Source organism: Tursiops truncatus, chromosome 2, assembly GCF_011762595.2.
Source record: "Tursiops truncatus isolate mTurTru1 chromosome 2, mTurTru1.mat.Y, whole genome shotgun sequence".
Taxonomy (NCBI): domain Eukaryota; kingdom Metazoa; phylum Chordata; class Mammalia; order Artiodactyla; family Delphinidae; genus Tursiops; species Tursiops truncatus.
The window spans coordinates 157,396,727-157,408,958 of record NC_047035.1 but is presented as its reverse complement, the minus strand read 5'-3'; the positions used below and the strand labels follow the sequence as shown (position 1 = coordinate 157,408,958).

General features: G+C 36.9%; 1 protein-coding gene across 15 annotated transcripts in view; it reads left to right on the top strand.

Annotated features, from left to right (window-relative positions):
• The window catches only part of ANKRD26 (ankyrin repeat domain containing 26), a 92,271-nt gene that overhangs the window by 64,272 nt on the left and 15,767 nt on the right, over positions 1-12,232 (top strand). For all 15 annotated transcript variants that reach the window (XM_073801568.1, XM_073801566.1, XM_019933276.3 and 12 more), the window contains 5 exons: positions 1,023-1,175; positions 4,039-4,109; positions 4,448-4,541; positions 8,938-9,050; positions 10,642-10,771. In XM_073801568.1, coding sequence (XP_073657669.1) covers positions 1,023-1,175; positions 4,039-4,109; positions 4,448-4,541; positions 8,938-9,050; positions 10,642-10,771 — 561 coding nt within the window. The remainder of the gene's footprint in view (positions 1-1,022; positions 1,176-4,038; positions 4,110-4,447; positions 4,542-8,937; positions 9,051-10,641; positions 10,772-12,232) is intronic.

The window sequence follows — 12,232 nt, the reverse complement described above, 5'->3', positions numbered from 1 at the left end:
ATTATTTTGAAATTAAGATTCAGTTGCGTGTATTACCTTGACAGTCAATTCCAGATTTCCCAGATGAACTGATGTGTCGATGCCGTATCTCATAGTACTTTTCCTTCAGTAGCTTGTCATAACTTTTTAGTTGATATAATTTTATTTTTATTCATGTCAATTAGAATTAATTTGGGAAATAGTTCAGCCTCAAACCATGTATTCTTATGACCTCTCAACTCTTTAAAGGCATCTACTTTTCATTAAATCATAATTTGGGATTAAAGTAGTGAGCTTTAGCAAAACTATACTTGATTTAATCTTCCCACTTCTATTTATAATTTACTTGGAACATTTTTACAAATAATTTGCTCATAATTCTCATTTCAAGGCTCAGTTACTATCATTTGGATATAAATTTGTCCAATACAAAGAGAATTGTAGCTCTCTGTGACTTATTAATTTGACATTGGACTCCCATTTTCAGACTAGTGAGGGGTGACAGATTCATGAGTAGCAGGAATAGAGTGGGGGACAGGGTCATAGGGGCTGCCATCGGGAGGCAGAGGGAGGCCCTGAAGGTCTCATTTTAATTCTAGGAATTAAAATGGGAATGACCTCATTTTAATTCTGAGATAGGAATCTATTGAGCACTGGATTGAATATGTGAGGATCTCTGAAGTTAATCGAAGCCTCCAGTAGAGAAGAGGGAAGATGTTCCCACCACTTGTCCCACCTACACACCCATTTCTTTCTGAGACTTGAGGAGGTCCTCAAGCTCTGCAAATTGATCGGGAAGGGCAGGGAGTGGATAGCGGGACTGAATCCATTGTCTAAGTAACTTAATAGCGATAAGGCCGGAGGGTAACACCTTCTGTGTCTTAAACCAAATTCAGTGAGCAGGAAGGTGCACATACGAGAAGAAGGAGACGAATTGATGTCTCTGGTGATAGTTTTCAAAGTACGTATGTTGGAGTTATCTATTATTAACATAACTTAATAATAAGGTAATTTATAAAATCAGTGACAGAGTATCTTATTAGGCACTTGTGAGACAACTTCAACAAGAACTGGCTGATACCCTAAAAAAGCAATCTATGTCAGAGGCTTCACTGGAGGTCACGTCACGTTATCGTACTAATTTAGAAGATGAGGCACAGGATTTAAAGAAAAAATTACGTCAAGTCACCAGTCAGGTATGTATGAAATTTAACGTGTCAATACTTAATGTATAGGATAAAGTGTTTTAGGACACTAATTTTCTTGGACGGCTTTCTTTTGTATTTTCGTTACAAGTAAATTTATTACAATTTTGTTATCTTTATGATGCACTTGTTTCTTAAACTCTGACTTTCATTCTGCCGTTTGCATTATATATTTTTTCTTACAATGTTTACCCTCAGGAAAGTTGAGAATTGTGCATGATTCCTCACAGAAGTTGAGAGACTTTTTTTTCTATTGAACAGTATTTTTTAGTGATATCCCTACTACCATGATGAAGCAAGCCAGATAAAATCAGAGGATAATGTTTAATGGAATGTTCCATAAAATTGTCATTTTTCATCTTCACTTTCGTGAATGGATATAGTATCTGTGGATATTTATTTCATGGATTTCAGAATAACTTGTGCAGAAAGGTCATTATACAAACCAGTTGAAGTTAGGCATTGCCTTCATTTTCTTTTCATTTTAGATATATTGTAAAAGCATAGAGATACTCAGATCGTGTATAGTATGTACACCCAAAATAGAAAATTAAGAAAATTATATAGATCCTGCCATTGTATTTTTAAGAAAACTATTGAGATAATTCACATATCGTAGAATTCACCCATTTAAAATGTGTAGTCGAATCTCTCCTTGTATATTCAGAGAGTCGTGCACTTGGCACCACAGTCAATTGTAGAGCATCTCCATCACCCACGAAGGAAAACCCTGCATCCCTTAGCCATCACCCATGGCCCCCATCTCCCTCAGCCCCAGCAACCACCAGTCTAATCTCTGTCTCTGTAGATGTGCCTATTCTGGGTATTTCATATAAATGGAATCACACAGTATGTGGTCCTTTGTGATTAGCTTTTCTCATTTGACGTAACATTTTCGAGGTTCATCCATGTTATAGCGCATATCAGTACTTCCATTTCTGTTTATTGTCGAACAGCACGTTATGTGGCTAAGCCATTCATCCATTCATCAGTTGATGGGCCTTTGGGTTATTCCCACCTTTGGGCTGTTAATAATGCTGCTGTGAACATTCATTTACAAGTTACTGTGTGGACATAATTTTTATCTCCCTGCTGTTGGGTTTTATCCTCTGAGTTAATTGGCTGATTTCACCTTTTCTTGGCCTTTACTCATGCTGTCCTTTCTGTCTTTACAGTTTCTTTTCCTCCTGCCTAAACCTCCATTTATTCAGACCTGGCCCCCAGTCTTCTCCGTGAAGCTCTCTCTGACTGTCCTAGCTCTCATTGACCCTGTCATCTAGTCTGTGAAGAACAGTTTAGCCCTTAGTTTTACACTGTTTTAATTTTTTTCATGAGGGAGAATCTTGTCTAAGTATAAATTTGTCTAACAGGGAATACTTATTGATATGCACGGCACCTGTCTTGCATAAATTGAAAATATTTTAGCTTAACAGTTGCTAGGATACAATTAAGTACTTTATACCATACCAATAATTTTTTCTTAGAGCTATTGATATAATAAATCTTGTATTAAAATGTATTTTAAGCAATTAAATATAAAATTAAAAGCTCTTAATCTAATAGAGGAGAATTGTTCAATTAAATGCTCTTTTTTTTTCCCTCACTCTGGAAAAAAAATCTAAATTTACCTTCCTTCATTATGCAGCCAGAACTGGGGATTTTGACATTTATAGCATTTCACCAACTGTAAAGCTCTGTGGATAGCTTCTCCGATATCCATACCACATAACCTTAATTTTCTCATCCGAGTACTTTCTAGACATAAACAGTCGCTGGGAGTGAACTGATTCAGAACTTTGATTTAGCAATAGGGTGATATTTCCTTGCCAGTGACTTAACCCTTCCTCTGATGGTCACGTAAGTTATGTACCACTCAATCCAGGAGGTGCTATTTGCATATTAAATCCATGATCACTGCCCACTGAGTAGTACAGAGAGGAAGTAAGTTATAAATTATTATAAGTGGAAAAAAGTACAGGTTGATTAGTGGAATCAGTGAAAGTTTTTGAAGTACTGGGCACATACATTCTGGTCCTCACACTCCCCGTTTACTGCCAATTTCAATGTTATGGAGAATGCTTTCAGTGGGACTTGTACAGGAGACCACTTCTGTTGGCATGCCATCTGCCTAAAATATCAAATTGTTTAGAACATAAAATACAGCAATAGGAATAATTCTAATTGTAAACACTTAGCATTTACTATGCTCCACGTACTTTTCTAAATACGTTATGTATACCCCCCTCCCCCAATTTAATCTTCCTGACATCCCAGTGAGGTCAGTGCTATTATTATCTTCATTTTACGGCTGGAGAAACTGAGACACAGAAAATTTAAGTAATTTGCTCAAGGACATCCAGCAAATAACTGGTGGAATTGGGACTCAGACCCACGCATTCTGGCTCCTGTGTAGATACTGCCTCTCACACTAGTCACTGAAGCATCTGGTTGTCACCAACAGTAGTGTGTAGTGTGAACGTTCATAATCACTGGAAGAGCTGTGGTCATTCACATATGTGGATATTTAAAATTATAATTGGTATAGAGCGTGGAATAAAAAATATAAATATCTTTCCCCATTTGGCCAATTTATAAGTTTGTGTATTTATTTGATAAAATATAATTTAAAGCATGAATGATGTTGTGGTTTAGTACTAGAGGTCAGTAACTTGTAAAGGGCCAGACAGTAAATATTTTAGGCTTTGTGGGTCACAAGGTGTCTGTTGTAGCAACTCAACTCTGCTGTTGCAGCAGGAAAGTAGTCATAAACAATATGCAGATGAAAGACATAAAAACAGATGATGGCGGATTTGCTAGATTATCAGTAATTTTAAAAAATTTTTTCTCCTTTTAGCTGCAAGAAGCACAGGATCGACGTACAGAGGCCATGAGATGTGCTGAGAAGACGCAGGATCACATCCAAAAGTACAATTTAAAGCAGCACAGAAAATAACTTAAGTATAGAGCAGATAAGCAGTATAGTATGAGAATTATATCAGTAATGACAATAAATACATCATTGTGAGGCTGGGTAAACACTTCAGCTTTGAGCTATTTTGAAATGCATAATTTTTCTCCATTGTTTCTAAATTTTTCACATTATCCACAGAACACAACTAGAAAACGGCACAATTGCCAAATCGTCTACTTTTCAAAATTCTAAGAACGTATGTAATTGAACCTGCAGCTGTTTGTTCAGAAAATGTGTGTGGTATTTTAAAAATCTATGTGTGAGAATAATTATTTTAAAATATGCATTTTAGGCTTGAAATTGAAAATGCCAAGTTAAAAGCTACAGTCAAAAAGCAAGCCGGCAAAATTGAACAGCTTCAGAAAAACCTGTTAAGAACAAGTTCAGTAAGTCAATCTCTTAATTTCTGTCATGCTGAAAAGGAATTTTAATTTTTATACTAGTAATATATAAGAATATTTTGGACAATATGAAAAGTCTCATTGATAAAAGAGTTTATTTTTATATTGATACTACTTGCTACTAGTAGCATAATTCCTCTTTATAGAGGAAGTTGACTGAAATAATAAAATTGATTTTTCTAGTAAGATTTTAATTAAAAAGATTGTGACAGTCCAAAAGCAATATTTTATATATACCACATTTTGTTAATTCATTCATCTGTCAATGAACACTGGGATTTTTCCACCTTCTGGCTATTGTTAATAATGCTGCTATGAACAGTGGTACACAAATATCTGTTTGAGTCCAGAAATTTGGGTAATGATTTGATCTAGAATTCTGAATTTCCCTTGTAATCTAAACCCTCCAGTGCTATTTTGAGAATGAATTACTTTTTTTTTTTTTTTTTTTTTTTTTGCGCGGTATGCGGGCCTCTCACCGCTGTGGCCTCTCCCGTCGCGGAGCACAGGCTCTGGATGCACAGGCTCAGCGGCCATGGCTCACGGGCCCAGCCGCTCCGCGGCATGTGGGATCCTCCCGGACCGAGGAATGAACCCGTGTCCCCTGCATCGGCAGGCGGACTCTCAACCACTGCGCCACCAGGGAAGCCTGAGAATGAATTACTTTTAATGTTGTAGTTCATTTTATTTATCAAGAAAGAATACTAACTAGGTCACTATGCAAGCATTTTTCTGAAAGGAATGTATTTTTTCCTTTCTTGGATTTTATTTTACTTTATTTTTTAAAGATTTTTTTTGATGTGGACCATTCTTAAAGTCTTTATTGAATTTGATACAATACTGCTTCTCTTTTATGTTTTGGTTTTTTGGCCAGGAGGCATGTGGGATCTTAGCTCCCTGACCAGGGATCGAACTCCCTGCATTGGAAGGCAAAGTCTTAACCACTGGACCTCCAGGGAAGTCCCCCTTTTTTCTTTAAAAAAAGAAAAGAGATGCCAGTGAAAAAGTAGAAATGGCTGCTCAGTCAGGGCCTTACATAGTAACAGGTGCTCCTAGCATAGCAAGTTCAGGAACAATTTTTTTCCCAGACACTTGAGTTAATCAGCCTTTCAAAGGTGTAACGGCCAGTCTCAGAAAAGACTGATGTGTAATCCAGGATTCCAATTTATCAATGTATAGTGAAAGCTATGTAACTATTTACCAAGCAGAAAGGGACTCTCCTGCCATTTATACTCTCCTTTGTAGGGGAAGCTACCTATGATTTAAAAATCAGAAGATTCTATTGTGAACCCTAAGTTGGAGGGATGAGGTAGCACCTACCAACTCGTCTCTTTCCATCACAATAGTTAGATTCATGCAGTGTCATTATACAGATATACCTGTCAGGGGAACTAGAACATTCTATTGACTGGCCCTTCTTGTGTTAAAGAAACATTGAAAATTATTTTTTCTAGACTTGATATAAATTAGTCACATTGTATTAGCATACTTTTCATACAAGTGACAATACAATATGTTGACAAAAGGAGTCTTACGTGAATGAGAGTGCCAGATGTCCCCTTACATTGTCAAACAGAAATCTATTCGGGTATCAGAAATTGAAAATTTTGTAAGAATACCCCACACTGATTAAGCATATTAAAAATATAATTAGGGATTTTCTGTAGATTCCTATAGAGATGAGTTAGGATTATGACATAGAATTATTGGCCACTTTAAGGTCTACACAAATCAAAAATTTAATGAGACAGCTTTTCACCAATTCAGTCAGTAGCCCTGGCTTCTCTAGAAAGTTCTCATCTCAGGAATCCCCAGGCCAGAGCCAACCTGAGTTAAGATATATGGTCAGCACAGTGTTGAGATGAAGAATCTGGGCTGGGAAGAAGAGAGAGCTCTATCTGACTCAAGACTCCAAACAGTATAGTTGAGTATTCACCTGAAAGGAGTGTCAGAAGACTTCCATAAGGTCAGGTCTCTGTGGAATAGGAAATTATTCAAAAGAAAACAAGGGCAGGGACTTCCCTGGTGCAGTGGTTAGGAATCCGCGTGCCAATGCATTGGACATGGGTTCGATCCCTGGTCTGGGAAGATCCCACAAGCCGGGGAGCCACTAAGCCCGTGCACCACAACTACTGAGCCTGCACTCTACAGCCCGTGAGCCACAACTACTGAGCCCATGTGCTGCAACTACTGCAGCCCACGTGCCTAGAGCCTGTGCTCTGCAACAAGAGAAGCCACTACAGTGAGAAGCCTGCGCACCACAGTGAAGAGAAGCCCCCACTCACCGCAACTGGAAAAAGCCTGCACCCAGCAACATAGATCCAATGCAGCCAAAAAGAAAAAGAAAACAAGGTCAAATAATTGATAATCTGATCCTTGTGAAAAACTTTCTCATTATAAAAGGAAATAAAGACAAAGTATGCTGGTCAACATCCTAAGGGTGAGGGTGCCCCCCAAGATTAGAAAATAACACTACACTCAAAGTAACACCAATAAGAATAAACATAAAGTGTCCAAGAATAGCTCTGTACAAGGATAATCCACACCAAGTAATGGCTCATGAGTGTGGCTGAGGATGTTGTCTATGAGGAGCGAGGAGCGGGAATGAAAAGTACAGGTGATCTCAGCAAAGGGGTCAAGGCTGGAAAGGTAGGTTAGGGAATCCAGTACGAAGCCTTGAGATGTAGGGAGCCCTGAGAGAATTTAGAAAGAGGATTAGAAAGGGTCAAGGACTGAACATCAAGGGTTACTGTCATTCAGACTGAGGTGGGCTCAGAGGAGCAGAGGCAGAGTGTGGTCATGTTAGCAGTTGCTGCTGAGAAGTAAAGCAGGGTAAGGACTGAAGAAACGGTTCTTGATGACCCTCAAAACTTTTAGTGGAGTTACAAGATTGAAAGTCAATTTAGTGTAAAAGAAGAGAATAAGTGATGAAAGATGAATTGTGGATGAGACCGTGCGTTAAAGAATGTAAGAGTCCAGGGCTCTCCTGGTAGTGCAGTGGTTAAGAATCCGCCTGCCGGGCTTCCCTGGTGGTGCAGTGGTTGAGAGTCCGATGCAGGGGACACGGGTTTGTGCCCCGGTCCGGGAGGATCCCGCATGCCGCAGAGCGGCTGGGCCCGTGAACCATGCCCGCTGAGCCTGCACGTCCGGATCCTGTGCTCCGCAATGGGAGAGGTCACAACAGTGAGAGGCCTGTGTACCACAAAAAAAAAAAAAAAAAAAAAAGAATCTGCCTGCCAATGCAGGGGACACGGGTTCGAGCCCTGGTCCGGGAAGATCCCACATGCCACAGAGCAACTAAGCCTGTGCGCCACAACTACTGAGCCTGCGCTCTAGAGCCCGGGAGCCACAACTACTGAGCCCATGTGCCTAGAGCTCATGCTCCGCAACAAGAGAAGTCACCACAATGAGAAGCCTGCGCACCACAACGAAGAGTTGCCCCCGCTCACCACAACTAGAGAAAGCCCGCACGCAGCAACAAAGACCCAACGCAGCCAAAAATAAATAAATAAAATTAATTAATTAATTAAAAAAAGAATGTAAGAGTCCAGTGGCAGGGGTGGGGGAGAAAAAGGATGAGAGAAAAAGCTACAAGAATCAAGAAGAAATTACATTTTTATTTAGTGTATAGAAGACTTAAACTTTATTTAAAGAGAAGAATGGTTAATAGAAATGGAGAAATTAAAACCTATGGAAGAATGCTTACAGAGAATAAAAGGCTTTATCTCATGTTGTGTGGGAATTTTTCAAAGATTATATTAGTAGGATGTGATTTAACAAAACCTGGAGTATCTTAAACCATTGATGAAAATGTTTCTAGGGCATCTTTAGAAACTAAAACGTAAATATAGCCACTCTTTAAAAAAATATCATTAACGTGTAAAAACCTCTGGGTTATTTATTTATTTATTTATTTATTTATTATTATTATTTTGGTTGCTCCAAAATAATAATTGGTTGCAGCAGACAGGCTCCCCAGTTGCAGCAGGTGTGCCCCTTAGTTGTGGCATGCAACCTCTTAGTTGCGGCCTGCATGTGGGATCTAGTTCTCTGACCAAGGATTGAACCCAGGCCCCCTGCATTGGGAGCACGGAGTCTTATCCACCATGCCACCAGGGAAGTCCCAAAATGTCTGTTTTTAACAAATAAATTTTGGCAATTTAAATTCTAGGAAAATGATGAAATGATGAAAATGAAAAATCAATATAAGCTGTTTCAAGAAAAGTCATTATTTTTGAAGTCTGTCCTTATTGGCATCAGGTTTATAAACTGTGTTTCACTATAAATGTATATTACTCATGAACTCATGAGAAGTAATATTTTTAAGAAAGAAGAGTAAGTCTCTAGGTTTTAAAAAATAATTAAAATTTTTTTTTCAAAGTCTGTGGATGAAAAGGAGCAATTAAAGAAATGTATTGAGTTAAAACAGTCTCTGGAATATAATTTGGATCAAGAAATGAAGAAAAATAGTGAATTAGAAAAAGAGATTATTGGGTAAGATTTTAATATTTCTGATAATTTCAACTATTAACTAATTGATTTAACTATAATTTTGTTTTATTAAAACCTTAGATACAAATTCATTTTGTATGTGTATATTCATACTTAAATCATCCATCCTATTTAAAAGTTTACTTTAGAAACTCACAGCACAATCTGAAACTGTTTTGAGTGCCCCAGTATTACAGTTCCTCTTCAATGATTTCTGAAACAATAACAATAGTGTGCCTTGTGTATAGTAATGTCACTCTGCTCTTTATCATCTACCTTGAATTTTTATGTCTGCAAGATATCTTTGCTCTTTTTTGGTAATCCTGCCTTCTTTCAGTTGTGTCCTTCCCCTTCAGCGTTCAAGTATTTTAATATCTAAAAACCTATTTGTGTCACTGTTTAACAACATCAAAAACTACCTTGATTTTGCTTATATTTTCTTTCTGCTCTAAAAGTTTAGTTCTAGAATATACATACAAAAACATATATATGACTTAAAGAATAATAACATTAGTGATCATGTTTTGACCACTCAGATTAAAAAAAAAAAAAATAGAGTGTTTCCCAATGTCTGTGATGCCTCCACATGGCTTCCTTTCTGGTTATTTGCTGAGCATAGTTAGCCCTCAGCATCCACAGATTAAACCAACCTCAGATTGAAAGTATTCAGGGGGAAAAAAATTCCAGAATGTTCCAAAAAGCAAAACTTGGATTGGCCTCAGGTGGCAACTATTTCCATAGCATTTATTTACATTGTATTTATAACTATTTACATAGCATTTACCTTGTATTAGGTATTATAAGTGATCTAGAGATGATTTAAAGTATACAGGAGTATGTGCTTAGGAGGACTTGAGCATCTGTGGATTTTGGTATTATACTTATGGTTCTTCCCTGATTCTCATTAGTATTTTTCTCTCATTTAATTTTCTCTACATTGCTTGGCATTTTGTTAACATTGTGCTGGGCAAGATTTCTAGATCTCTTAAAACAGCTTGAAGAGACTGGTACACATTCTCTCTCTGCTGATTTCCTTTTTTATGCAGCTCAGCCTGGTTTTCTTCCCTGTCAACTCAGACTCCAAAGATTTTTCTTTCTTGTTTCCTTTTCTATTTTGAGTGAGTGTCGATGTTTTTTGTGTGTTCTTTCTTTCCTTCTTGCAGAGGCTGTGGTCAGTAAGTACCAAAATGTCTTTTTGTGTCTTTTCAAAACATTCATATATGATATGCTTTTCTTCTTCAACTTGGACACTGATCTCTGGTTTATAACTAGTATTTAATAATAAGTTAATATTTCATATTAACATACTAAAAATGGATACTAATAACAGCTTACTTATAAGAACTGTATAATATATGTATACACACACTATATTAACTCTTTACTTAGCGTGTGTCATAAAATTTTTCTTCATATTATTTACCTAAGATTATAATTTAGTCATTATGCTTTCAAACAATATTGGATTAGAACATATGAGAAAGAATTATAATTTATAGCATTTATTTTATATGATAGAACATATATCTGTTTAAATAATTATTAATTATCTACTCTTAAGAACTTGACTTATTCATTCTATGCATTTCTACAGACTTAAGAAACTCTTAAAAATGCCAAGAAGGAAGTTAAATGAATATGAAAATGGAGAGCTTAGTTTCCATGGAGATTTAAAAATCAATCAAATTGAAATGGATATTCAGATTAATATGCTAAAACATAAGGTAATTTTTAATCAGTTTTGGGACCCAAAAGTCACTTAATTTGGGGAAATAGAAATCACTCCATGCTTTGAGCAGTGAAACGCAGATTTGTCTCTTAATGTTTTAGATTTGATACCAGTAAAAAAGACAGCTTTTTCCGATATCATTTTTCCATAAAAAGGGCACACTGTTGACTGTCTGTGTCTTGAACCATGGCTAGTGATCTGAAGCTGAGCAGCACACCATTACCCCAAAGCATCCGTTATTTTTTGGTGACAGCTTTATTGAAATATAATGAACATACCATGTAGTTCACTCATTTAAACTGTACAATTCAGTGACTTTTAGTATATTCAAAAAGTTATACAGTTACCACCACAATCAATTTTAGACCATTTTCATCACCCTATAAAGAAACCCTATACGTTTTAGCCATCACCCTGTGCCAGTTTTCCCTTCCTCATATTCCCAGCCCTAGTACCACGACTGTACTCCCTGTTTCTATAGATTTGCCTATTTTGGATATTTCATGTCAGTGGAATCACAGAATATGGGGTCCTTTGTGACTGCCTTCTTTCATTCAGCATAATATTTTTAAGGTACATCTGTTTTGTAGCGTGGATCAATACTTCATTTCTTTTTATTGCTGAATAATATTCATTTGTATGGACATACCACGTTTTATTTATCCATTCATCAGTTGATGGACCTTTGGGTTGTTTCCACCTTTTTGGCTATTGTTAATAATGCTGCTGTGAACATTCATGTCCAAGGTTCGGTGTGAACATATTTTTTTCATTTCTTTTTGGAATATACTTATGAATGGAATTGCTGTATCGTATGGTAACTCTGTTTAACCTTTTGAGGAACTGCTGTACTGTTTTCCAGAGTGGCTGCCCCATTTTACATTTTTATCCAAAGTGTGTAAGCATTCCAATTTCTCTACATGCCCGTCAACACTTGTCATTACCGTCTTTCTGATTATAGCCATCCTAGTAGGTGTGAAGTGGCATCTCATTGTGGTTTTGATTTGCGTTTTGCTGATGACTAATAATGTTGAGGCACTTTTCATGTGCTTATTGTCTATTTGTGTATCTTCTTTGAAGAACTGTCTATTCAACTTTTTGCCCATTTTTAAGTTGGATTGTCTTTTTATTATTGAATTGTAAGAGTTCTTTTTGTATCCTAGATACAAATCTTCGATCGGATATAGGATTTTCAAGTATTTTCTCTCATTCAGGAGCTTGCCCTTTCCCCTTCTTGATGGTGTCCTTCAAACCACGGAAGTCTTTAATACTGATGAAGTTCAGTTGGTCGATTTTTGTCTTTTGGTGTCATATCTAAGAATTGCCAAATCCAGTCATGAAGATAAACACCTGTGTTTTCTTCTAAGAATTCTGTAGTTTTAGCTCTTGCATATTGAGTTAATTTCTACATATGGTATGAGGTAGAGGTCTAATTTTATTCTTTTGTATGTGGATA